This window comes from Diplotaxodon limnothrissa, linkage group LG16 (assembly GCF_057381915.1).
Source record: "Diplotaxodon limnothrissa isolate DT_005_m linkage group LG16, D_limnothrissa_male_GT1.1, whole genome shotgun sequence".
In the NCBI taxonomy this organism is placed as follows: domain Eukaryota; kingdom Metazoa; phylum Chordata; class Actinopteri; order Cichliformes; family Cichlidae; genus Diplotaxodon; species Diplotaxodon limnothrissa.
In genome coordinates this window covers 20,428,458-20,456,061 of record NC_140611.1, presented here as the reverse complement: position 1 = coordinate 20,456,061, position 27,604 = coordinate 20,428,458, and the positions used below count along the sequence as shown (strand labels likewise).

The following is a 27,604-nucleotide window of genomic DNA, read 5'->3' as shown; positions in this document are numbered from 1 at the left end:
TTTTCAGTTTTTATTATCATAAGGTTTCTGAGTCTGGCGACATGGAGTCCGAGACGGGACGAAGCAATGGGATCCTGCGTGCGGTTTGAAGATCGAGGTTTGTTCTTTTGAAGTCATTATTTTCTTCTTCTTCTTCTTCTTCTCAGCGGGTTTAGCTGACAAATTGGCTGCTTTACTGTACAGCCTACTAATTACAGCCATGAGCGGTCGCCTCTTTTACCGGATAGGATCGCACTTCACAGCTGATTATGCTACCGAACCCGGAGGAAGGCTTATTTTCTTTAAGCGATCTCGTACAGGTGTTTTATCCAATATTCAAATTTTTATAGCTCATAAATCATTGCTTTCTTCTTCACTTTATTTTAATGTTATCTGTTTCTCTTTTTATTGGTGCTTCATTACAAAGCAGTGATGACACGCACGTTTCATTCAGTTTATGCTCTTTGCAAAGTCTGGACGGTATGGCTAAAATCAGATGAAATTTATCTGGACCCATACTAATGACATAATATTTTAATATGATGCTTGCATGGATCCACATGCAATCCTTGTATGTTATATCTACAGTATCTACTCTCATGATAATGATTAAATAATTAGGCTAATAACATAAGGTTTCTCTATAGTTTTTTCTTGGTAAACTTTAAACTGATACGCTGAGAACTCATCAGATTTTCTGCTTGTATAGTCAAATTGCTTCCGTTCTCAGAGAAAATATACATTTTGATGAATTGATGTCTCTATAAAATATATAATCCAGAACCTACAAAAAAAATGGATGATGTGCCCAGAAATGGCCTGAGGTGGGATTTTAGTGCCAGTAATTGCGTTCTAAATCAGCTTAGGGAATAAACTTATAAACGGATTACTGGCTATGAAGGAATGTTTCAATAATGGCCCCTGAACCAGGCTTTACATCTGATGGTTACAACACTCTAATCTTAAAAGATGAACAGAGTGATTGACAGAACAATGAATGGGCTTTACTCCAATTTTTAATAAGAATTAAGAATGTAAGAAAATGTGTCCCAAAGGGAGGCACAGTGGTACACCCCTGTTACCAACATTTAAAGACACTCACTTTATTTTATTTGTTTATTTATTTTAAGGCAGCGAAACTGCGATGATTCTTAAATTATTTAACCTACGGCTCTATAGTGTCATTTACAGATTAAGCTTACAAATTAAACATTCCCGAGTCGATCCAGGAAGGAGATATAAATCCCTTTGGGGTTGTATCAGGAAGGGAATCTGGTGTAAAAAGAAATCTGCCAAATTAAACATGTGGAACTACTGGCTGTGGTTTTCTATTTAGTTTAAAATGCAAGAAGAATAAATATAATTGTAATAAATATAATTTTCAAACTTGTTGCTTTTTTTAAATGGAGATGTCATAAAATACATTTAAAAAGGATTATCCTGTAACAACAAAAAACTTAGAAATAGTCCTCAACATAAAGTGAGGAATAATTTTTGAATTTCATTTTCTGTGGTGCATAAAACTATGAAAAAATTCAGAGAATAGAGAGAAATCTTTTCACATAAAGGAAAAAGCCAAAAGTGATGATTGGGCTTTTGGACATTTGCATTAAACAAGAAAACGAAATATGGTGGAAATCACTTCACAGCTCAGAAACACTGCTAACAACCACTGAGAGTGAGCACAGTTTTTGCTGCATTCAGAAATACAAGTGAAAGTTTTATTATGCAAAGACAATACCATAAACACTATATGCCTCTCTGGGTCTGAGTCATCTAAAACAGGCAGGTGCAGAGACTATCATTGCACAGATACAAGCCACAGTCTGTGAAACTTGCCATGAAGGAACCATTAATACTAAACAGCATATACAGTTTTTAGGTTCTGAGCAATATTTTCCAGCTAAACCCTTTCAACCACAGACCCTGTAAGAATCTGGGTGCTGAACTGGCCTGCCTGGAGTCCAGTGCTGTCAATCTCTGAAAACATTTTTGTCATGAAATTGGCTCTGAAATTTCAATCTGCTGGCATATCAAGCACACCTGGGGGGGAAATGCCATTCACAAGAGCAATTTGTCTCTGTAGTTCCCAAAGGTGAGAATGTTATGAAAAGAAGAGCTGACACAACACAGTGGGAAACATATCCCTGTTCCAACGTCTTTGAAATGTGTTTTTGGCATCCGTTTCAAACTGTCACGTCCCAAAATGTGCTGTTATTTTCCACAAAGCAATGTTTCTCAATATCTGATACGTTGTCTATGAAGCGAGTCAAACGCAGGGTTCAAATGATTTGCAAATCACTGCATACAGTTTTTTATTTTTATTTTTTTTTTTTAAGACAAACTTATAAGTACAAAAGTGAAAGCCCCGCTGCAGGCACATTAAGCCCATTAGGCCCATCCCATGTTTAAAGTAAGACAATCAAGGCTACAGGTAGCTCAGGTATTACTTGCGGTTTAGCCTTCAGGACTTCAAAAGACACTCCTCATGATTATTCTGAACTGTCAAAACATGTCCATAAAACCAAGCTCAGCTTGGAGTCTAGCACTGCTCTCCCTGCTTACACGGTGACCCCCTCACAGTTGGATGTTGACCTCTGCAGGGGGGTGGGTTTTGGCCTAAGCTGAAAGCTACAGAGGCAGGATTCTGAGAAAAAACTTGCGGAAATGCCTCTCTCTGACGGCTTTTCCTGCAGGAAGCAGAAGAACTGTGATCTAAACTTGGAAAGTGACAAAAGGATATGAACAGGAACTCCAGACATTTCCTAGATATATTGAAAAGATGGCTTCTTTGTTCTGAAAACAGCCTTAATATTTGGAAATGCCTTATACTTTACATTACTGTCAGCCCTGCTTAATCATTTTCACTCAGGAGCTTGCAAATGGGATGTTTTTATGCCACACTGCTACACTGCACTATTTCTGCACAATTCCCCCTTTCATTTTGATTGATCCCATAACTGAACAGCCCCAGAGCCTTTCAGGTTACCTTAGTCATTCTACAAAGGCGAGACGTGTGATGCCTAATAGCACTCTACTCACATAAACACCCACCGGTCTGCCAATTTGTATCGATACAAGTAGTCTTACATCGTCTTAGCAACATGTGGCTGAGTCACAGCAGCGATTACAACGATCAGACTCTCGTCTGTCCTAGTTACAGCTCACAGTATCATGTGAGACCATGCCGCATAATTAAACGTGCAACATGTCAGTGCAGCCCAGAGCAGCCTCATAAAAATTCCTGCGGCAAGAGTGACAAACTGTTGTTTGGCATTAAAGTTTACCTCTTCAGTTGCAGATGCTTTAAATTAAAGGTATAATTGTGGATTGTTTGGCTGTCGGGGAAATCTTAACCCTGAAATGTTAACTTTGATATGCTAAATTAGCTCTGCTGTTCCTTTTTCTTTTGCCTGGTCAATGTGAAAATGTGTGTTGTCACAGGCTGTGGTCCACTGTTTGCTAGTTTACCTCTGGGATCACAAGGTGATGGTAAAAATTGAGGATAAGCAGAAACAGAGTTCCTGTTGTACATGTTTATTGTTTTAAAGTTGGAAATACCACTAATGCCTAATAACTTCTCTTATTTATATTCTAGTAATTCTAATATTCTTGTCTGTTTAAAATGCCTGTTTCTGTTTGGGCTGCTATCTATGCAATGCACAATCACTGTCTCTGTCCCTGTCACTCCTCGTCTCAGAGGTTTCTGTCAGAGCACCACACTGTGGTGGCTTCAGGTCCTACAACTGTCAGGTGAATCATAAACCTGGAAACAGAAACAAAATGCCACTACATGTGTTTTCTTGGTCTCTAGTATCTTGTGGAATTTAGTACATTGGTCCATTAGTAAGATAAATAATTATACAGTAAAAATGTTATCGCAAAACAGGAATAAGTGATTTTAGTGTTTTCGTTGTTGTTTTTTTCACAAAGAGCAGTGTGTTTCTTCTGTCCATTTCATCACATCTGTGAAATCTATTGATTGCTTAACAGGATGTTTTTGTGATGGTGGACGGACTGGTGCCAATCATGGAGCCTGAGCTGAACTGCAGCTCCCAGTGTGAGTCCCCATTTTGCTTCATCCAATCTGGAGTCAGCAGGCAGGACAGCCTCGACGTTCTGCAGAGGCTATGCAGTCTCAGCACGGTAACCTCTCTCTGTCACTCTCTCATGTTAATATATATACTTATAATGAAAAATATAACAATGCCAAGCACATACTGTATACTCATGGGTGAGAAATTAAAGGAAAAGAAACTCAGAACCCTATACTTCCAAAAGATATCCCTTCATTCTTGGTTTTGATGATAGATGATTGAGTCTAAAATCTCCCATAGGTGTTCAGCTGGTTGAGAGCTCTTGACAGGAAGGCCATAGAATATGATTCATGTTGTTTTAATATACATGCAGCCACTCAGCAAACCCTCAATGTTTCACCAGAGTATAAAGGTGAGGGTGAACAACTTTGTCCAGATTTACAATTACTCTTACAATGCCAGTACATTTCTCTTACAGCATAATAAATCAACAGGATTTTTCTTATGGTCAGCTCAGCTGGCCAAGTTAGTTTTTCCTTTAATTTGTCACACATTTGTGTATCTAGACTATCCAGATGTCACATGCACATGTTCCTGCATTTACACAGTAAACAGATTCTTTTTACATCACAAAGTGCTGGCACACTGGCGTGTCTTGTGCAGTTGACCTTGTAAAAGGGTGAAACTACTTCTGATTAATTCGATTAGCAAATTACTTTTAATCGAGAGACGTTCACTCAAAGCCTAAAAAAACCCCCTGTTTTTTCAAATTACTTTTAAATGCAGATTTTAAATGTTGGTCGGTTGGTCAGTGGAACAAGTGAGCCGTGTAAATAAACACACCAAGCAAGCTAGGAGTGTGCTACTATCCTACTCGAGAAGCAATTTGAATGGTACATATCCCGAAAGGTAATAGGGGTGGACTACCGAAGCTATGTTTAGTATCGTCTCAGTCACTGGTGCCCTTAAGAGACGAGTCAGCGGAGATCAGCACCGTGAGGCAGGCAAAGAAAGTCTAATAAGACTTTCCAAATAGACGCTAAAGTAGCCGAGACGCTGTGTCAAAGGAACACAAACAAGCTTTTCTCTTCGTGCCGTGCCACAACGAGTTGAGGTGAGTTATCGCTTTGATTTCTTTCACTTTCTGATGTTAATTTATGCATGGGTGTGTCTCAGAGTGTATAGCATCCTCACCCAGGGGAGGGAAGAACAGCATACTGCGGTTTTCTTTGTTATGGTAATTTTTAACATGACAAAATAGTATTGAAACATAGTATTATCCTTTAGTTCAGTGTCTTTATGGGCTCTCTTTATTATTTTCTAATGACCTCAACTGACATAAAAACTGCTCAGCTAAAGTGAAATACTCTTTGATGAAATCTAACACCATGCATTTGTTGCTATTTGTGGATGTGGACAGCCCACCAGGCACCACGTGTTCCTATCCCTAACGCTATAGTGGAAAGACAAAAATACAAGAAGCTGAGCCAACTTATTGCATAAAACACCACCTGTTTTCTCTCTCTCTGTGCTTCTAGATATGGCCACAGTTGGCAGTGTGCTGTCCAAGGAGCAGCTCCTTTGCCCCATTTGTCTGGATTTGTTCAACCAGCCAGTGTCCACTCCTTGTGGGCACAACTTCTGCAGGGAGTGTTTACAAAGATATTGGCAGACCTCTAACATGCCTCAGTGTCCCATGTGCAAGCACAAGCTGTACATGCGGCCTGACCTCAAAGTTAACACCTTCATATCGGAGGTGGCTTCTCATTTCAAGGAGTTGGTGGAAAAGAAAAATGAAAATGAGAGCAGTGCTATGGATCAGTCACAGGGCCACAAAGGAGAGGTTTCATGTGATGTATGCATTGGAAAAACAGTCAAGGCTTTTAAATCCTGTCTGGACTGTTTGGCCTCATTTTGTGAGACTCATCTAGAGCCCCATCACGTTCTAGGCACCTTCAAGAAACACCGCTTGATTAAGCCCATGATAAACATGCAAGACAGGGTTTGTAAGCAGCACGAAAAGCTGCTCGACCTGTTCTGTAACACTGACCAGGTGTACGTGTGCCAGATCTGCATTACGAAAGACCACACGGCTCATCAGACTGTTCGTATAGAGGATGAGAGCCGGAACAGAAGGGCTCAGATCGGGAGCACAAAAAAAGAGGTGGGAGAAATGATCCATCGCCGACTGCAGAAAATCTGTGATATCAATAAAATCATTCAAATCAGCAGGAGAAACACAGAAAGGGAGACTGAAGAGAGTCTGCGCGTCTTCAGCAAGCTGTTCCAGCTTGTCCAGAGAGGCCAGGCTGAAGTGGCCGAGGTGATTGGCGCAAAGCAGAAGCAAGTAGAAAGCATGGCCAGCAGGCTTATCTTGGAGCTGGAGCAGGAGATTGATCAGCTGAGCTGCAGGAGAGATGAACTGGAGCAGCTCTTGTTCACCGACGATGATCTCTATCTTCTCCAATACTTTCCAGCTTTTGCCACAGTGCCAGCCACCAAAGACTGGTCCGACACCTGCTTAGAGAGTACTGAATATGTGGGCATAGTGAGGAGAGCGGTGAGGAGAGTAATGTGTCAGCTGGAGGAGACGGTAAAAGCTGAGGTGAAGAGGCTCTGCGAATCCGAATTTCAGAAAGCTCAGCGATATGCTGTGGATGTGCATTTGGATCCTGATACCGCTCATCCCAAGCTGGTGCTGTCTGAAAACAAGAAGCAGGTCTATCACGGTGACGTATCCCTCGGCCTTCCTGACAACCCAGAGCGATTTTACCCTTGTGTGAGCGTTTTGGGAAAGGAGGGCTTCTCTGCTGGAAGGTTCTACTATGAAGTCGAGGTGAAAGAAAAGACAGAATGGGATATTGGAGTTGCGCTTGAAACGGTGACCAGAAAAGGAGGGAATGTGCTAAACCCCGACAGGGGCTACTGGTCGCTGGGGATGCGAAAGGATGAGAGCTACTGGGCTCTCAGCAACAGCCCTGTGTGTGTCCCGCTGATTGAGAAGCCCCAGAGAATTGGGGTGTATGTGGATATGGGCTGGGGACAGGTTTCATTTTACAACGTGGACTCTCATTCTCACATCTACTCCTTCACTGGGTGCACCTTCAGTGGCAGACTTCTCCCCTACTTTAACCCACGGAGGAATCACAGCGGGGTTAACTCAGCACCTCTCATCATCGTGCCTGTTAACTAAAACTTCGTAACGTGCGATCTCTACTTGAATGCTTCGTTTAGTTTTCAATTTAACGTTTCAACTGTGCCAAAAAAAGTTCCAAGTCTGTAGGGTAATTCTTGCTGTTTAATAAAATCGTGTTTGTCCAAATGAATTGTGTTTCTTTTTTTATTATTATTGTTTTGTGTCCGTGATTTCAAAAAATGAGAGTTTCAGATGCACAAGAGCAGCATCTGAAATAATTTGGATGCATGTTTGCATGTTGCATGTATGCGTTTGCAGATGGCAGCAGAGCTCCCGAGGCGCTCTCTCTCATCGGTGCTAATTGCTGTGGTGTGGACGCTCCTCTCCTGTGGAATCCTGTTGGCATTTTGCTTCCTCCTTTTCACCCTGCGCTTCAAAAACAACAGGTACAGTGAAACATACGCAGTATATAAACACAAAGAGAGGCTTACAGAAGTCATTTAACATAATGTGTGTCATGTCATTAGGATAGTAAAGATGTCCAGCCCCAACCTCAATGCCCTGACTCTCTGTGGAAGTGTCCTCTCCTATAGCAGCGGTTTCCTGTTTGCCGTCGAGGAAAGTGGAGCATCTATAGCTGTTCTACAAGTGAGTCCAACTTCCCTTCACCGCTCTGTATTAGCGTTGACATTGTTAGATTGAAGTAATCATACCATGCTCTCTACCGTAGACTCGCATGTGGATGCTTTGTGTAGGCAGTACCCTGGTGTTTGGCCCAATTTTGGGGAAGACATGGAGACTGTACAGGGTGTTCACGCAGCGCGTGCCGGACAAGAGAGTGGTAGGCATGCTCTTCAGTTTTCCTGGTGGTTTCCTAGGAAACCTACATAGTCTACAGTCCATATATATATATATATATATATATATATATATATATATATATATATAATTTTTTTTTTTTTTTTTTTTTTTGCCTGTAGGTTTGGTGATAAATTTGATCCTCCTGGACTTGGAGGAAGTGCTTTTCACAGATGATTCTTTTCAGAGCTGCTCCTTGCTGGAGGAATTTTGTTGCTTGACCTTCTACTTTAAAACACTCCAGATGTAGTCTCTTTGAATTAGGGGACATAGATTTCACTCTTTCCTCCTGTGTCCACTTTGTTAAGACCTCAGGGCAACCTTCCTTCAGTTTCTGAGCACAAACTTGCTATCTCCCCAACATTGTTTGCACTCGTGTTTCACAGCCAGCACTGTTGACCTCCTCTTACTTGAAGTATTATTCTTGCTTTTATTTGGTTGTAACTCTAACTAAAAGTGCTTTCACTAATGGTCACAATGCTTCTTTTCATGATCTTTGGCGAATCGTGCAGCACTGTGCTGTTTTTAAGCTGCTGTTTCCTTCTTTTCTTTCTTTCTGCAGAGGCTTAATTCATTCAGGGTTTTTTTATTGATGCATTAGTTTCTGCTGATACTCTGTCCACCATCAAACACGCCATCTGCTTTTCAGTCAAATTATATGTAGCAAAAAATAGCAAATTGTGTATTTGTGCTGTATTTAAGGCCGTCCACTGTGCCTGTTTGTGTTAACATGGATCTTCATTTACCTTTTTTACTTTTTAATCACTCCTGGCTCTTTGTTTTAACTTATGCCAAGTAGCCTACTTACACTCTTGGACCCTCTCTATCTTTATGACATCTCACAATCTGGTTTCTTACGTGCTGAGGCAATTGAGCCATGCCATATTAGACACAGCCAAGGCCAACATATAACAATATAACCACTGTAATATGTTGGTATAGTAGTTTATGTTCAGATAACAGTTTGATTCTGGGATAAGATACAAAATTTGGGGGCTGGTCTGGGATTTGGACTCAGGGCCTCTCATGTTATGGTCCCTAAACCCATGGCTCAAAGAAACCTAACATATGAGATGCCACAACACTGCTGCAGTTCAACAAATGTTTAATATTGCAAAAATAGTTCTTTTAAAAAATAAAACAAATAGATATAACAAGGAATAGGAGCCCAACCATAAACAAACAAGAGAGAAAGAACATGAACAACTACACAATGAGCAATCAGATTCCAGCTTAAGCTAATAGTCGTAAACTAAACTAATAAAACCAAGACTGAAAACATGATTGTCAATAACTCCCAACTCAACTATTGAATTGAATTGAACTAGGAATAAATTAAAAACAAACAAACAAACAAAAACAGCAAAAAAGAACAACTGAGCAATAATACTGGTGCTGGTGAGGAAGAGCAGAGAGAACATCTTTAATAGGTGTGCAGCACTAGGGATAAAGAATAGATCAAGAAAGGGGGGGAACAGGTTAATAAAGGATGACAGAAAAAACAATAACGGCCTGGCACATGTGCTGGTGCACAGAGAAGCATGTAACACCCTCAGTGGTCTTTACCACCGGTTTGTGGGATTATCGCCTTTCATCTTTAGTCGCCATGGCCACCTCTTGGCTTCATCTCACTTTCGAACCTTGTTGATAAAAATTTCTTTAATAAAAATTTCATGTCCAATTACATTTGTTGCAGAAAGCAACAATATAAGTGATTTTATTTTTGCGCTTTGCTGCTTTTTACATAGTCAGTATGTATTATGTATTTTTCTTTCTTCCTCCTCTATTTACCAGATTCATCAAGCATGTTCTGCCCCAGGTATTTATATTGCTTAGGAGATATTCAGAGATGTTTCTGAAGCAATAACTAGCAGGTTAGGTCATGGATAAGAGACAAAGCTTGTTTTGCTTAATATAAATTTCTTTACTGTGCATATCCAATCTGGTATCTGATAACTGTGCCACTTAATCAAGGTGTCGCTACATGAATGAAAATGCTCTACTGGTGAAATAATAACTGGGGACTATGCTCTATGTGTCAGATAATCAGGGACATCCAGTTGATGGGTATGGTGGCTCTGTTGATCCTGGTGGACATGCTGATTCTCACCGCTTGGAACCTCACCGACCCCATCAGGTGTTCACGATCTGTGGGAGCTGTTGTCAAGGTAGGATTATTGGTGATTTCCTGAAGCTGAGCAAAAAGTTGTAAAATGACTTGGTTTCATTAAGAATGATGAAAACCGAAATGCATGGGACTTAAATGTTCACCTGAATGCTTTTTGCTGTCAAATTATGGAAAGTGAAATTGAATGAGATTGCAGGAAAAATTGAATTTGTGACTGGAAAATCACAAACTCATACATAATGATGACAGCTAAATAAATCAACTCTCTGATGGTGTATTGTTTTCTTTGATGATGTAGGTGATGGAAAGAGATGTTTCCTACTCGTTGTCGCAGCTGGTTTCTTGTTCTTCTTTGTACTCAAATCTGTGGATCATTATTGTTGCTGTCCAAAAGGTAACTAGTCTCTATTCAAACTTTATTATACATTTGTATCAGTGTTTAAATGCACATTTTAAAGTTTTGCATTATTTTGATGGCATCATTTATCTTTCACGTGGTGTTTTCTGTGTATTCTGTATGCTGTACTGTTTTCTCCAGTTTGCCTTATGTAAACACACCATTGCAAGTGCTTTACTTAAGTGAATACATGTGAATAAAACTGCTGAATTTGAGAAATCAAATCAAAATGATAGTTTCAGACGTCAAGTATTAAATAACCTAACATCTGAAAGACTTTGGTCATTCATTTTTGTATAATATGAATAATTTTTAAACAATAATAATGGTTATTTATCCACCATGTTTCTTTTTTTTTCCTTTTTTTTTTCTTTTAATGCCCTTTGTCTTTACTTTGTTTCTCTTTAGGGTTGTCTTCTCCTCTATGGCACTTATCTAGCTGGACTGACAAGTAATGTCAGCCATCCCCCAGTCAACCAGTCTCCTACAATCATTACATGCGTCACTTTGGTCACCTGCTCCTCCGCCGTTGCCACCCCCGTGTCCATCTTCCTGCAGACTTGGCCCAACGTGGTCTACAGTACTGTGGCTGGAGCCATCTTCATCTGCACGCTGGCTACAAACTGCATGCTGTTTGTGCCTCAGGTCAGACACTGATGTCATTTTCCATTTTTTAGCATCTGCGTAACAGAAAACTACTTGGAAAATAAACTTTATCGTGTCTAGAAGTATTATGTTTACTGATTGTCCATTTCACTTTTGCGAACACAATGATGCTTCAGTGTACAGAGGGACTTTTTTTTTCAAATATGGCAAACGTATTTACTTAAAGTGAAGGATAAACTGATTGTATAATAATAGAATACTATGTTTAGAAACCAGCAGTAAATAAACCGACTCAATCAGACAGACAGAAACTAAATACAGACAGATGACAAATAGACACGCGAATGGTAGCTTTGGTTATGACTTTTTCTTTTTCATTTGAATAAAGTAGTAAATCTGTGAGTGATTGCGGTGCTCACACATGCAGTTTTATGTGTGCCAGGTTTCCATGTCTGTAGTGGAGGGTGACTCACACACAAGGTGTTTATGAGTCAAAACTACGTAGGCTGTCGCAAACAGGTTTACTCTCTAAGAGTCTAGCAGAGGACTTTTGTTATGGTAAAGGAATGCATCTCCTCTGGAACGGAAGGAAATAGCTGAACAGTGAGCAGTTTGTGCAAATACACCTGGTGAATATTCCAGATCAAATGACCCTGATAATATATCTTCTTTTTTTGTTAAAAAAAAACTACATTTTTTTCATATCTCTAAAATATCTCACTTGCCCCATACAGCTGACCCAGTGGCGACAGTTTGAAGAAGATCAGAACAACCCGAGTCAGATGGCCAAGTATTTCAGCAGCCCCAGTAAGAGTCAGCCATCTGTGTACAGTCAGGATGAAATCTTCTACCTGCTGGGGGAAAACAGCTCAATGAAGAAACTCCTTAATGAGGTAACGTTACTGTTTTCTTCTCAGAATTAGCCACTCGGTAAGAAATCATCTTTGTTTCATGTTAGAATTTCATATAAAGCTGCAGTAGAACTTTCTCATTTAATTATAAGACACATAATCTTTATTTTTTTGCAGATGATTTAAGTTTTCCACTCCTCTCCTGTAGACGAAATGTGCTTTCTTTATAAAGGCCAGTAGGGGGTGACTCCTCTGGTTGCAAGAATATGGAGAACTGACACCACTTCTCTTATTTATGATTTCAGTAGAAACTTCCTTGATTAGTTTATGGTAACAATCACTGTCTTTTTTTAAATAGAGCATAAGGTTTGTGTAGTAAAGAATTGTAACATTTAGAGTAAAATCAACACCAAAGTAGAGTATGCTTCGGGGCGTGGCTGCAAATATTTCACGTCGCTAAACTCAATTAGGATTTTAAACAATTTGTCATTTTTTGAGTATTGCGGTAGCACATATTGCAATTTAGTGGCCTTTTTTAAAGCGTTGCAAACTGATGCAGACACTTTGCTGTACTCAAATTGTCCTCGACTATATGCTTCACATCTCTCTATATTGTGGGTATGGATGTGAAAAAACATGACATATCAGGGTTCCAGGCTGTTTAACACGTAACAAAAATTTCAATTTCGGCCAATTTTATTTATACAGCATCAATAGTCCACTCAGTGTGCTTTATACAGTAAGGTAAAGACTCGGGTATTAGAAAGAAACCCTAACAATCATATGATCCCCTATGAGCAAACGCAGGAGGACAGGGAAAAAGGCAAAGTGTGGGAGAGAGAGTCAGATTTTAATAAAGGCTCTTGTTATCTGAGACAAAGGTTTTTGTAAATAAAGTAGGTAATGGGTTGTGTTATTTCAAACTAAGTGTGTCTAGTCTTTTTTATTTTATTTTAGTTTCTATTTTATACCTAATAAACCTACATGGAAATGGAGCAGCAGAGCACAGTTCTGATAGCGTACAAGGCACTTATAATGTCCCACCAGCTTCTGTGTTGGACACATCTTTGTTCCTCATCTATAATAATGTGTGTGATGCACTGTCCAAGTACTGGTCTCTATATTAAACACAAAAACAAATTTCAAGAGTTTACATCCTGAAGCTGCAGGTAGTCCTCTTAACAGACTAGTTTACTGTCAAAATTAGGTGACAAACACATTCAGTACAACATATAAAACTGACACCTTCATATTACTTCATTAGTGGTGTAGATGAAACAGGGCTGAGTCAGTGCTGAATCAAAGTGGCACCAGCTGCTTAACCATATGTTTACGACTTTCTGTCACTGCTTGACTGTTCTGTTTATATTGATTCAAAAGGCAGGAAACTGATGCGTGCCAAGTTTTCATAGTGGCAGATTTTTCTAGCAACATTTTCTCAGTATGTGTCAAAATGTTTTCACTTCTCTGTATCACCACAATTTTCAGAAGAACGCCGTGATCGACAGTCTCCAGGAGCAGGTGAACAACGCCAAGGATAAACTCCTGAGACTCATGTCAGCGAGCCAGCACCCTGAGGACCAAGACATGGACTCCTCTGCCACTAACCTCAACTCGTCCTCCACTCAGACGACCGAGCTCCAGTCGGAAGGCCCCTCTACTTGTTCTCAATCTCAGAAAGACACTAAATCAACACTCTCGCCCTCTGCTCTCTCGCCTCACCTCACTGCTGCTCATGGTTCATTATCTGCTGTTACACCGTCCTCTGCTCCTTCCTCTATTTCAAACTACTCTGCTCCCATTTCTGTTTCCTCCCCTCTTCCCACCAAAATCCCTGCTTGTGAAACTCAAAACAATGCATCTGCTCTCAAACGGGACGCATCCCTCCCGTTTATGGGTTTACTCAGGACACCAGAGGAGACAGTTCAGTTTGTGACCTCTCTGCAGTACCGACGAGGGTTGAACCCCTCTATGGCTGAAACCTTTGGTAGTTATAGTGGCCTAAATCTTCAGGTGGGACCAAATACTAAACCAGCTGGTTTTGTTAGTAGCGAACAGTTGCAGGAGATCCTACAGGAACTCAGCGTGGATGCAATCACGGAAACCACGCTTCGATCTCCCGATCAGGCGCCCAGGATACCTTCTCAGCAAAAACTGACCAGAGACTCTACACTCTCCCCTCTCTCCCCACGGACACCCTGCTCCCTTCCCTCTCCTGCACTCTTTCGCTACCCTAGCATCTCGCCTTATACCATGAGAAAAAGGCGGCGGCCCTTTCACTCCTCCAGAGGAGGTTTAGCTCCTCCCTGCTTCTACACAGGCTCTGAGGTTCCTGGCTGTGCAAGAGCAAGAGACACATGTGCGCTCCCAAGTCCAGAAGATATTACTGTGGATGATAACTGTATCTCACATCACAACAGTGACCTTGAAGAGGGAAAGGAGGAAGACACGAAAGTGCGTGAAGTAGTGAGAACATGTCAGAGGTGTGTTTCAAGGCTCCCGAGATGTTCGGTCGTGCATTGTGAAGAACAAAACCATAAAGCTCCAGAGGATGTGGGAGCAGGCGGTGATAACGAGCAGCACCGCAGACACATTCGAGACTCATGTGGGTACTCGGACTCAGACTCCAGCAGCTCAACCGATTACTGCTACTACCACCGTCCTTACTGTGACTCCTGCCTGCAGCGAGGCTCCCTCCTGTACTCAGACAGCTCCTCAGACTCCTCTGACAGCGAGTATGATGACTACTTGAGCCTCTACCGCTCACCACGCCCTGTGGTATTCAAAGAAGACCTCAAACCCACCTTCGTATGAACACGTTTACTGCACTTTACACATTTATCCAGTTCCAAAACTTGAATGAATATTCTCAGAAAGGTTGCTAAAACGGATGTACTTCTGTGATGGGGGACATTCGACAGTAGCTTACAGTATAGGAACTTTACATCCCAGAGATTGTTGTTTTTCTGTGTTGCACCATAGGTCACAGTGACTGATTTATGAGACTAAAACTTTTGTAGCTTAAAAACACATAATGCTGTTTACTTTTTATAGTTACTTGTGGCATTATTTGGATTATTTGGATTACTATTTCTACTGTCTGATGAAAACCTTTGACACTTACAGTACTGTGCAAAAGCCTTGAGTTACTCATTTATTTATATTTAGTTTCTTTTAATTCTTTGAGTGGTTCTGAAGGACATTTGTCTTTGGACATTGGCTGCTTTTTCTTTCTTTTTCACATGAGACGCATGTTTTTTTCTGTGTTTGTTTTTTGTTAATCTTTTTAACACTTACCTTTGAATAATTCAAACATAAAAAGTGTTTGATGACAATGATAACAGACAACTTATCAAAAAAATTTTTAAATTGTATGTTTAGGCACTTTGTTACTAGCAGCCGTTCCAAAATGCATAATTTGTTTCCATTTCTTTAATCCATAAAAATAAATGCCGAAGATAACACATTTTCACAGATATAAAACACAGTTTTTGCACCACGAATTGATTCTCAAGGTGCTATCAGCCCACGATATTTCTTATGAATTATAGTTTCAGTTTTCCTCAACATATATGTGGGAGACCAGGAGAGAGGTGCAACAATGAGTGCCTACAGCCATCTGTAAAACACCGCGGAGGCTCTGTCATGGTTTGGGATTTCCTTTCAAGTAGTGGTTTTGGAGATCTTGTCAAAATTGATGGAATTATAAATGCAGAGCCCCGGCTCGGACAGTCTTGGTTGTTGTGTCCTTGTTGTGTCCTTGGGCAAGACACTTCACCTACCGCCTACTGGTGATGGCCAGAGGGGCCGATGGCGCAATATGGCAGCCTCGCTTCTGTCAGTCTGTCCCAGGGCAGCTGTGGCTACAACTGTAGCTGCCTCCACCAGTGTGTGAGAGTGAATGAATAGTGGAATTGTAAAGCGCTTTGAGGGCCCCAAAAAGCGCTATATAAATGCACTCTATTATTATTATTAAAAAACATCCAAAGAAGAGTTTTTTTGTCCTTCAAGAAGCCCAAACTATTACTGAAGACTACTTAAAGAAATTACAAGAAAGCTTGCCTAAGAGAGTTCAGCATGTGTTAAAGAATAAAGGTGGTCATACTTGTGCAAACTCTGTTTCTTTCCTTATATACTGTATTTCTATTTCTATTTATGCATCTATTTCATATTTTCCTGGCAAAATATTGTGAACTGAGGAAATCAGGACTTTTGCACAGCACTGTAGACAGGTGCTTTGTTAGTTAACTCATGTAAGTTCTCAAAATATACTGACAGAAGAGACACAATAATGAAAAATGACATAAACAGATGCAACATAAAAGGTTTTCACAGAACAAATGTGCGCTCTATTATCAATTGTGCAATTCTGTATTTATTTCTGTATTTATTTGTTGATGTTTTGGTGCCCAGAATTACTTTATGTTTCTTTTATTATAAACATTCCTTAAAATGTTGTTATGTTCCTTTGCTGACTCTGAGTTTGAATTTACAATGTGCATTCTGTGAATGTGAGTGCTGACTTGATGTTAAATACTAAACCTCACCTTTATATGATTTCCATGTTAAATGCAACATTTTCCCTGAGTTAAAATATTTGCCAGGCTTCCCATCACTTAAATCTCCACCATGATTTCACCACATTTTCATGGGTTTTCCTGAAACACAGACAAAAGCCTTTTCTCCCTCGTATCTTTCATGTCTCTTTTATAGCTTGCCCTTCACTTCCACTCCCTTCTGCTATCTACTCTCTGTCTTTCTCGTATTTTATCCCTCCACTAATGGGAAAATGTATGTTTGCCGGGGGAGGTGTTGCTGTGAAGGCAAAACAGTGTCTTGCGTTACTTCTGCTCAGCTGCCTGCTTTTAAGATGCTGCTGCTCTCTGTTCAGCATATGAACCATTGAAGGCCAGCCTGGGAGAAACTCCCTTTGATACGGAGAATAAAACCCACACGCATACACACCTGCATAAAAGATACACTAGCAACTGTATCACTGTGAACAGGGAAAGACTTTCCTGCCCTTTCTGGATTCTGCATACGATAGACTTTATTGCCATTTCATGAAATGCAGCACACATATAATTAGAGTTCAGTACAGTTAGTGACACTCACATGCATTTGCAGAAAAGAACAAGATACACCTTCAGCGATTTTAGATCACCAGACAAACATAAACTGCACAAATTCCAACCTTTTTGGTGGTTTGTTAACAATAACTGCTTTATAGATCAGTAATAAATCACAGTTCTAGATTATTTAGAATATTTTTGACTCAGTGATACAACATTCAATTATTAACACCTCATTTAAAATTTATATTAATGGTTTCTTCTTCTTCTTTTGCATGCTCCCTTTAGGGGTCACCGCGATGGATCATCTGCCTCATTCTCACACTATCCCTAAATCCTCCTCTGTCACATCAGTCATCTGCATGTCCTCTGTCACCACAGCCATGAACCTTCTCTGTGATCTTCCTCTTTTTCCTCCAGCCTCGCAGCTCCATTTTTAAAATATATCTATTATCCCTCCTCTGCAAGTCCTCTCATCCTTGTCTCTCTGACTTTGTCTCCAAACCTACCATCAGCTATCATCTTGTAAACCTTCCCTTTCACTCATGCTGCTTTTGTCACAAATCACCCCTGACACTCGTCTCCACCCAGTCCACCCTGCCTGCACTCTCTTCTTCACTGTCCGTTGCTTTGGATTTTCGACTCAGTGTAGTTAAACTCATCCACCTTCATTACCTCTGCTCCTTGCAGCTTCACTATTATTAATTAAAATCGTTCATAAATATTATGTCAGTGGAAATCAACAGCCCTCTCAAGGGTAAGAGGAAAGAGAACAGACAAAGAAGATCATGGAGAGACAAGGACAAAACACAATGGCAGAGAGAAGAAAAAAGTTAATGCCATGCTGGAGTGGTATGTAAATGCAGCTGTAGCATAAAGCCATAAGAGGAGAAGAAATGCTCATTGCATCTTAGCAAGTCCCCCAGCAATATTGCATCATAATCAAGACATGGTTCGGGGTCACCTGATCTAGCCCTACCTATAAGCTTAAAAGAAAAAAGGAGAGTTTTAAGCCAAGAGTAAAGAGGGTATCTGTCTCCTCAAACTGGGAGCTGAGTCCACAGGGGAGATTGCTAGCTGAAGGTTTTGCCTGTTATTCTCCTTTTAGAAACTATATACATCAAAATATCACCAAAAATTAAGCGAAAAAGAAAAAAAACATCAGTCAAAGGAATCTTCAGAACCAACTCATCCATTAGGTACCTTTATTAAATAAATAATAGCAAAAGCTTTGTTTATCTTGCATCTTTAAAACACACAAAGAGACAGCAGTTTAAATGTGAAATCAGGACGTACGATGCTAAACATGTAAGATAAGGTTATAATAGAAGGGTGAGACGCGTGCACGCGCTCATTATTACATTACTAAGCAGGATGACACTAATTAAAAGGATGTGCCCGAGGGCCGCGTGTGGTAAAAAGTGTTGGGGAGCGATAAAGGAGAGGCTTTTGTAACTAACATAGCAACAGTGCTGCATGACCACCGGTGCTCCGTGTCCGTGACAGCTGGGTCCATTGAACTGACAGCCCGGCTTCGGCTCTCCATTGGTGGAAGAAGTCATCCATCCCGGGAACGGGCCCGCCCCTTGTCCCCGACGCGGCACATGAAAAAAGCCTTTGAAGTCGCGAGGGCGGTGCCGAGCAAATTATGCCATGTGGTGCTCGAGAGCGGGGTTTTCATTGGACGGCGGTGAAATGGTCGCCGCCCATTTTTGAAGGATACCCTCTCTGATTGGCTCAATCGGCCACCCCAGATTCGCCGTGCGCGCGTTCACAGTTTTCCTATTCTCCCTCGCGAGTTACGTCAGCAGCGTGAACGTCTTTCCGTGACGCCGGAGCAATCCCTCGAACAATTTGCGGAAACGGCGTACCTACCATGCGCAGCGACAAAGACTGCGAGCGTGAAACCTATGGGGAAGGAATAAAAAAAAGAAATTTCGTATCGTCGCACTCTGTGCTTAAAGACCAGTATTTTCTGAGGAGCTCGCCGGCCTGGGGTCTCGGTAAAGACACCGAAATTTAACCGAGGCAAGGCTGGATTTAGAGTCGGCGTACGGCTAGTGAATTCGCTGAAGAAGACTGTAGCAGCTGGCAGATTTTCCGTTGGACCGTCTGTAGGCTAGGGTAGCGAGGGAGCCGCCATGGCAGTCGGATCATTGAGCCTCCACATCGGGATATGAAGTGGAACTGCATGTGTCCCGAATCGTTAAGAAAACGCCGCATTTGTCACCGATCCGCACCGGATCAGCATCTGAACTAACCCTTCTTCATCTCCGTGAAATCGATTCCGCACCCCGAAAGAAATTACCGCTGGTTTTTAACCGTGGGGCCACAGGGAGAGGCCAGATTCATGACTATTTTAGTCGGATACGTGTCTTCAAAGGCCCGCTGAAAGAAATCCTGGAGCACAAGGAGGAAACGATGCTCTGATAGACCGTCGGTGGAAAAGAAAAGGGTCATTTAGTGGCGATACGAAGTAGTGTGAAGGATTCCTGGGATAAGGGGATCTCTTTCTGGCTGACCTCCCCGTGAATTACAGTGATATTAATTTACTGTCATCCCCCCCCTCCTTTTTGGATTTTTTTTATTATTTTTTATTTTTGATGAGAAGGTTCGGCGAATCGATTAGCTCCGCCGTTTAAGCAAGTCACAGTCGAGAGAATCAAGGGGATCGTCGGATCATGTCGGGTCGGCCCAGGACCACATCTTTCGCCGAGAGCTGCAAGCCAGTGCCGCAGCCTTCAGCTTTCGGCAGCATGAAAGTCAGCAGTAAGTACACCCGTGTAATTCTAGAGTGGCAGACTTTTCCTGCACGCACCAGGCCCACCGTGGGCTGCATATGCTCGCTTAAGTGTCCTCTCACTAACTAGACTGGAAATGTGTCAAGTTAGCATACGGTTAGCTCCGGGAAGCTTATCTCTGTCATATATGTGTGTCACAGAGCGAGACAGTGGATGGTGCTGAGCGGCACACACTGCTGCTGCTCGCCCCGATGTTGGCACACAGCGTTACGCGCTCTGTCGCGCCGCCCCGGGGCCGGTCAGCCGGAGCGGGGTTAGCAGGCCGCGCCGGGAAGGGCCGGGCCATAGGAAGGTAGTGTTGGCACAGGCCCAGGTCAAAACCAAGCCTCCTTCTTCCACCGCAGATCCGGCCTGATTATTGTCCATTTGAATGTAGATTAGATCGCGTAGAGATATTGCCACACAGCACCAATCACATGCGTAATGGAGTTAAAGCGATAGGTCCGGTCTATTACGCAACTGTCAGAACGGAAGGTGCGCCCGTAGTTGAGTCGGGCAAAACTGACGCGATCCTACGGGGGGTGGTTTATTAGCCCTGTTTCCACTACTTCCACGGGCCGTGTCGCGACGACCGGAGGGAGTGTGACATCAAGTATCCTGTTCATGAAGCCACGGTGGCACGGTGCCGGAGACCGCTTATAGACTGGCTGCAGAGAGGAAGCCATGCGACTGACTAGGCCTGTCAGCTGAGCAAGTGGCGGGGTGGGGGGCTGGCAATGTGGGTGCTAGACGCCTCTCTTTCGTCTAGTCTATCCATCACCACGGCGATCTCAAGGCAAGGCGCACTCGCTCCCATGCTGAAGATACTACTGCTGTGTTGGTTATATTTAATGGCCCAGTTAGAGCTCAGTCAGTTTAAATAACATCAAATTAATACTTTACATATCTAAAAGTCTTTTCATTGAAATTAATTTATAAGTATAGCATCTTTATTATTAATGAGTATCGACTGTCATAGATGGACACTTGCACAGTTCCTAGTTACACCCCTGTCTTATCTGACACACAGATGGGTGGGGTGGAGTGGAGTGGAGTGGGGTGTGAGGGCACGTACCTGTTAAGGAATGCTGATGGAGCCTTAAGGCTGTGATGTGAGCATGATGTATGTCAGGCGGGTGAGGCCTGAGCTCAGGCTCATGTCTGGGCCTTGGTGCTGGAAACCGATTAGTGCACTGTGACACACACACACACACACACACACACACACACACACTCTCCAAACCCAAGCCTAATTCTTGTCTCGCCCCAGGTGCATGTATGGGTCAGGTCTGCTAAATGTGAGAATTAATTTTTTCAGACAAAAGTTTTGGAGACTCATCTGGTGACTCAGTACTTTTTTATCAACTAAAATAATAAGCTGAACCTCTAGTTGCTCAATTAAATAGGTGTTTGATAATCTGATGTCTAACAGCAGGTGGTGTTCATCTCCATGGAGGAAAGTAGAGTGGCTGATTGCTCAGATGTCCCCTGTTGTAAAATTTTTCAGTATTTTGTCTAGTGTCAGTTATATCGTTATCGCAAATTTTCAAATGTATGACGTGATAAATAGTTTTGGTCATATCGCCCTGCTCTAGTTCCCAATCTTTAACGATCAAGGATGACAGCAAATCTAAATCACTGAGTTTTATTTTTTCTTGTAATAAGCAGCTACATATAATTTAACTTTCTTTTTAGTTATAGTTTTAATCTAAGGTAGGCTCTGTCACACAGAGGTATGTGGTACGCAGTTTCAGTTGTATAAAAACTGTACTTTGGACTGTGTCACTTAGCTGGAATCTACCTAGACTTGTTTTTTCATCCGGTCCAGGATATTAGTATTTTAGTATTTATTTATTTATTGTCATTGTCAAGAACAATGAAATTGCGTTTGGGGCTTCCATACAACCCAAAAAAAAGAAGAAAATAATAAATACCCCTTAAAACCCAAGTGTACATATTTAACCCAGTGTGACTCCAATGCAATAAGACAATCCTTAGCAATAATGTTCGTAGAAATTCAGACAAAGACCTGAGAAACATGACAAAATACAACAATGCAACCCATTCAATATTATTGTACTGTGAGATATGATATCAGATATGATAGTTATCTATTTAAGAAAGAGGGGGGGGGGGCAGGAGGGGGAAGAGAATAAAGATATGATGCACCAATGCAGACCAGTTCATTGCTATTAAGAAGTTGGATATGGTTATTGTCCGTGAGAGGGGGGCAGAGAGTTCAGGAGCCTCACAGCCTGTGGATACAGGCTGTTGGCCAGTCTGGATGTTCTGGCCTGTATAGACCTGTACCTTCTCCCTGAGGGCAGCAGATGGAAAAGGTGGCGCGCAGAATGTCATCCACTATTATCCTTTCCTCCACCATCCTATAACACACACACACTTGGATAGATATATGCACTCAAATGTGTGTGTAATAACTTGGCTGATGGTCCTAAACAGCTGTAGCCACTGCGTATGATCCTGGAGAGAATGCTCTTACCCCTCCTACACAGGCAGACGGAAACACACATGCATATACATACATACAGTACATTCACACACCCACTCGAGCACCCTCAGGTTTTGTTTTTTGGGGGGTGAGGCAGCTGGCCAGGAACAATGAGCAGCTTGTTTAGCATCTCAAAGCAGCAGCTCTCTCTTCCTCTTTTCTCCTTTTTCCTGTCTGTCCCCCTCTCACGTTTTACAAGTGATGACGAGAACAAAATGAACTAATTATACTCTTTGATTCCAAACGAAACAGCAGGGCTTACAGACGAGACGAGGACCACCGGAATCGCTCAGGGTTTAGAAGAAAGATGAGATCTATTTTTTTTTTTTTTTGTGAGTGAGAGAAAGAGAGAGCGAGAAAGCTAAATAAGATGAGTGTAGTAGTGCAGCAATGGCTCTGCAGGCTGCACGCTACCCTGACATCTACAATCCATGCACCAATATTATGTCTCCATCTCAGTGATTCTTGGCCAAGTTTGCTTTGCATTAGCTGTAACACTCGTTCCAGTAATGCAGTAAATTATCGTGTCAGCTTTACAACGGGGGGGATTCTGCAAAATTGTTTGTACCTGTGTCTGCATTACAGGAGCTGAGGACTGCGAAGCAGCAGATGCGCGTCTGTCATGAAAGACACGTGAATGCAGCATCAGTGGGGAAAAAAATAAAGAGAAATCTATTAATATTAATAAAAAAATGAAGCATAGCAAGGGAAAAATGACAGTGAAATATATACGGTATATACCGGAACTGAGCCAGAATGCCAAAATTTTGTATCTTAATTGCTTTCAACTTGCTTCTAGGCAGCCACTACACTTTAAAGCAATGTAGACTGAAAAAGAGGAGGCTGGAGAGGTGTGGAAGAAAATGCAAGAGCTGTCACTGCCACTTCCTGTTACCTGTGTGAATGCAAACAAAAAAGGTATTGAAAAGTAGTAGCGACTCCTTAGAACTGTTTGATCCAATGCGTGGATGCTTCTGCTTGCCAGGTTCAGGCATGACGAGGCCTAAATGTTCTCCTGACTCGGCAGCGTAAAATATGGCACACATATCTTGAGCTAGGTTTAAAATCTAAGCTTAGTGATAAGCCCGTCAGGTTTTAGTTACCCTAAAGGTTATAAAAATATCTCTGCGTGCACTCTTCAGGGCTTGCACCTATGTTTAGTTGGGTGTTGATGCTTGGACCTAAGGTTTCCCAGCAGAACACTGCCTTGTAACGAGTCGTCCACAAATCCCCTGTCAGTAGTTCCCTTGCGTAGCTGATTGGTGTGTGAGCAAGTTATTGTGTGCAATTCTTTGCCAAAATTCAGAAAGCGATGGACACATGGGCTGTTTGGCAGGCTTTGCATTCTTTGACATTCACTTGTAGTGATGCAACATGAATGGTGTGAAAATTATTATTCGCACTGCAGTAAATACATGACTAATTTTATGACTGCAGCTTGATTACTGCTGCATATTTATACCCCTGTAGTACTTGGAAAGAGTGTGGCTGATCATGCTGTGGGAGTCGAGTGTAAAACTACAAAGAAAATTTCTTTGTTTAGACTTCTGTGTCAGACAAAATACTAATGCATTAACTTTAGAAGGGGTAAAACTGCTATTGCATTAATAAAAAGAAGCATCTTGTCCAGAACTTGGACCATGGAATAGTGAGCGTGGAGGATTTGTCTTTAGAATTATGCCATGTTATTCTGTTCATCATCAGTGCCAAGGCACTGCTGTATATTAATAGCTAATAACTTATTGAATTATCGTGTACATGCCACAATGTGAGTGTGGTCATTTTGTGGCTATTTTGTGGCTAATCTTCTGTTTTGAGGAGGGACTGACAGATAATTTCAGTGGCAATATAATCTTCTTTTTTAGGGGTAAAATTCTGTTGGGCCGTGATTAAAAGAGAGTTTAACGAAACAATAAAGATGTGATTAATATTTGCCAGCCACAGGAAGACTTGAGAGTCAGAACTCAAAGTTCCTTTACTGACTGTGACTGTGGGGAGACGTCCACACAGGGAGCAATTTGTTGTCACGAGGCGTTTAGAGGCCGTAGAAAGTCAGTGACACTCAATGTGACTACGGGCAAAAAAGATCCCACTGGTGACGCGTTGAAGCGACTGCCAGTGAGAGGACAGGATACAGGTGGTTGACATGACCTGGTAGGAAATGCCTTAAAGGGTAACCTCGGCAACTGGAACCTAGAATATCTTCTGTCGACCAACTGTCAGCATCAGACCAGTGATCGCTTCCCTGTGCGGATGCAACCTAACCTGAAAGGGACACGTCCTTCCCTCTCATTGGTAGCTGCTTCATTTTCTCATCTGGGGTTGATGAAAGTTTAACTCAGGATCCGCCCACCTTGCATTGCTAGCAGTTATTTTGCTCCACATCACCTGAAGTTGCTGAATATTGTTGACTATTTATGGTCTCTTGTTGCCAAGATGCTGCTGGTTGCTTCCTTTGTGGATGCCCCTTAAAAGTACTTCATTGCCCTCCACTAGAGAAAAATAAATGACAAAAAGAGAATAAAAGTGTTGCTTTTAGGCAACACTTTACAAACTTAATCACGTTACTTATCCCATAATAAGCTTCAAATAACTGCAAGTCCTTATTTAATATTCATGTCAGGAAAATTAAGATGATCCACAAGTCTGTAAGTTAAAAAGTTGTTTTTTCCCCTTGACTTGATTTGATTTAGATGAACACAGATGAATTTATGACATTTGCTCAGGTAGTTTTTCAGCAGCTTTGATAGAAATACAGGGTTACACGTTTTTAACAGCAGCAGCCGCACACGTGTCCTGTGACTGCTCAGCAGCAGTGTTGTTGTGCGCACGCTTTAGCCATATTCAGCCGTGGCCTGAACTAGTCTGCTGACCTGAATCGAATATTGATGCCGCTGGCTAAACGTCGCATTGCAACAACCGTCTCTGCTCTGTCACTTTGTAGATATGTAATACAGCATACGTACATGGAGTGATGCACTGCGATTTATGTATTAACTAGTGTACTTGTCGCAGGCTGACTGATAAGTTAACAATTCCCGCGCATGCTTGAAGATGTTTGTTGTTGCACTGATTTCTCTGTTATTGGTGCAAAATTCATGTTTGGTTATATTTAAAGAACTCTTTACATGTAATAGAAGTTTTTACCAGATGCTTTTGTTTGTTGGGGATAGTTTATTATAGGGATGGACAGATTATTGGTTAAACCAATATTGGCCTTTTTTACTGTAGAAATATTGGTAGAAATGATTGTTTATCAATGCCTGGATCCATTTTTTTGTCTCCCCAATGTTTTTTAGTTTTCTAAAAATTAAATGACAAAGTGATTAAGAACTAAACTGCAGTTAAAGCTTTTAGGATTTTTTTTAATTTATTGTAGTAAAGATTTGCTTGTTTTCCTGGTTTATTGTTTACTTATTAGAATAAATAGGTGCCATAGGAAGTTACATTTCTTCTCAGATGTGAACTGAAGGTAATTCCTAATTGTGTGCAATTGTAATCGTTTCTCTAGTCTGTGTGAAAAGTCCTGCTTCATGCGTGTCCAGTTAGTCACTCAAATGACATTTGATCGCTTGGTCATTCCTTCCTTACGGCAGTGTGGGTTCCCAGTATGTGTTTGTGAGCAGGCACAGACTTTTCTCACGGTTTGAGGAAGTGCAGAGGCGTCATAGAAATGGCCCTGTTGGAATATATGTAGGCAGAGTCATATTCCTCTCTCTGTCCACAGTCCTGGAAAGTCTATTTCTGTTGGTACAGAATCCATCTTTAGTTTCCCTTTCTAGACTTGGTCCTGGAGAGAGAAGCTGTCTCTTTTTCCTTTTTTTTTGGTTTCTCAGACCCCTCCACTGTTTTCTCCCATTCCTTCCCTATTCTTTGATTGTAATTGCATCTTTGGTAATGGAGCCTCTCGCTGGCCACACAGCAGCAGAATAAGGCTTGCAAACACACATTAATAATTTTATGTCTGGATTGAGCCCGTGTGTGCGCCGGCGTCCGTGGGGGGACTATTTGCATCGAAATCAATGGTGGTGTTGGAAAATAAAATCAGCAAACCAGTGAAAGTAAGAAATAGGACTGGTTAACCTCCACACCCTCGGTTATAGTTTGAGGTCAAATGTTGATTTGTGGATTAGCAGTGCGGGGTTAATCAGTCCGAGGAAATTGTTGATTCAAAACACACATGCAAACAACCCATGACCTGGTACTTTACTAGAAATCAGCATGACATGCACACCCACTCAATATGGGTGGACGCAGCGGCCTTCCAGAGTCCATCCAACCAGTTGTGTTTGCTGCCTACCGCTGTGAGAAATTCAAAGAAGAATGCATTTGATATTTTTGACTTGTTTAGGCTCCTCCTCTGAAGTCTGGGTTAAGTTCAGACCTGCCCAGTCATCCTTTTTACTGCCAGCTAATGTAGAGTTTCCTCAATTTTACAGCTCTTTCCACTTGTGCTTTTTTTTTTTTTTGTCTGTCTGAGGCTAAAGCTGATAGGCATGACAGTAACACGGTTCAAATGTTCATCAGTAATACACGGTCCTTGCCTGCGTTGTATGACTTGTGAATCGAGGACCAATTTGACGCTTTGATGACCAAAGACAGCCTGCAGCAGAATTCAGAAACGGTGTCAGAGAACGAGTTCTCACAGTGTGACCCACATTTAAAAGCCAGTCCATCACACATGAATCAATACACCAGTCAACTGTCGTTCTGAATAAAGTTCAGTTTGAAGATTTTTTTTAAAAATTCTTTTATTTTTTAAATGCTTGGAAGCACTGCTGCAGTGGTCACACAGTGGTCTGGTTTTCTGTGAAATATCTTTGGATTTTCAGACAGGGAGCTCTGAGACTCACCTGAAACTCTCAGGATCATGAGCATTTTTACTCTTCTTTCATGTATTTCAGACAAAATGATTCGGAAAGAATATAATAAATGGGAAAATCAATGTTTTGATCTAATCTACACGGATCTGAACACTTGTGTGTTGCTTGTGTCTTTGTCTGTATCTGCAGGGGACAAAGATGGCAGCAAGGTAACGACAGTTGTGGCCACCCCAGGCCAAGGCCCCGACCGGCCACAGGAAGTCAGCTACACGGACACCAAGGTCATCGGCAATGGCTCTTTTGGCGTCGTCTACCAAGCTAAACTCTGCGACTCTGGAGAGCTGGTGGCCATCAAGAAGGTCCTGCAAGACAAGAGGTTTAAGGTAAAACTTGTTATATCTGAGAACAGCTGCAGGCGTAATTGACGA

The 27,604-nt window shown here is 41.7% G+C and overlaps 3 protein-coding genes across 5 annotated transcripts in view; all 3 read left to right on the top strand.

The window, feature by feature from the left end:
* Positions 1-52: 52 nt before the first annotated feature.
* Positions 53-14,987, top strand: gpr156 (G protein-coupled receptor 156). The gene is made up of 10 exons (XM_085374750.1): positions 53-97; positions 3,973-4,125; positions 7,471-7,598; positions 7,680-7,800; positions 7,883-7,993; positions 10,053-10,178; positions 10,437-10,532; positions 10,944-11,180; positions 11,876-12,034; positions 13,481-14,987. The coding sequence occupies exons 2-10, from the start codon at positions 3,985-3,987 to the stop codon at positions 14,804-14,806; spliced, it is 2,445 nt and encodes an 814-aa protein (XP_085230876.1). The 5' UTR covers positions 53-97; positions 3,973-3,984; the 3' UTR covers positions 14,807-14,987.
* Positions 4,845-7,422, top strand: LOC146616085 (zinc finger protein RFP-like). Its single transcript, XM_085374749.1, has 2 exons — positions 4,845-5,130; positions 5,555-7,422. Exon 2 carries the CDS (start codon positions 5,557-5,559, stop codon positions 7,207-7,209), a length of 1,653 nt encoding a protein of 550 aa, XP_085230875.1. The 5' UTR covers positions 4,845-5,130; positions 5,555-5,556; the 3' UTR covers positions 7,210-7,422.
* A 3,946-nt stretch (positions 14,988-18,933) lies between the features above and the next one.
* The window catches only part of gsk3ba (glycogen synthase kinase 3 beta, genome duplicate a), a 37,281-nt gene continuing 28,610 nt past the window's right edge, over positions 18,934-27,604 (top strand). For all 3 annotated transcript variants that reach the window (XM_085374975.1, XM_085374974.1, XM_085374976.1), the window contains exons 1-2: positions 18,934-19,833; positions 27,366-27,559. In XM_085374975.1, the coding sequence (XP_085231101.1) occupies positions 19,746-19,833; positions 27,366-27,559 (282 nt within the window). In that variant the 5' untranslated portion in view covers positions 18,934-19,745. The remainder of the gene's footprint in view (positions 19,834-27,365; positions 27,560-27,604) is intronic.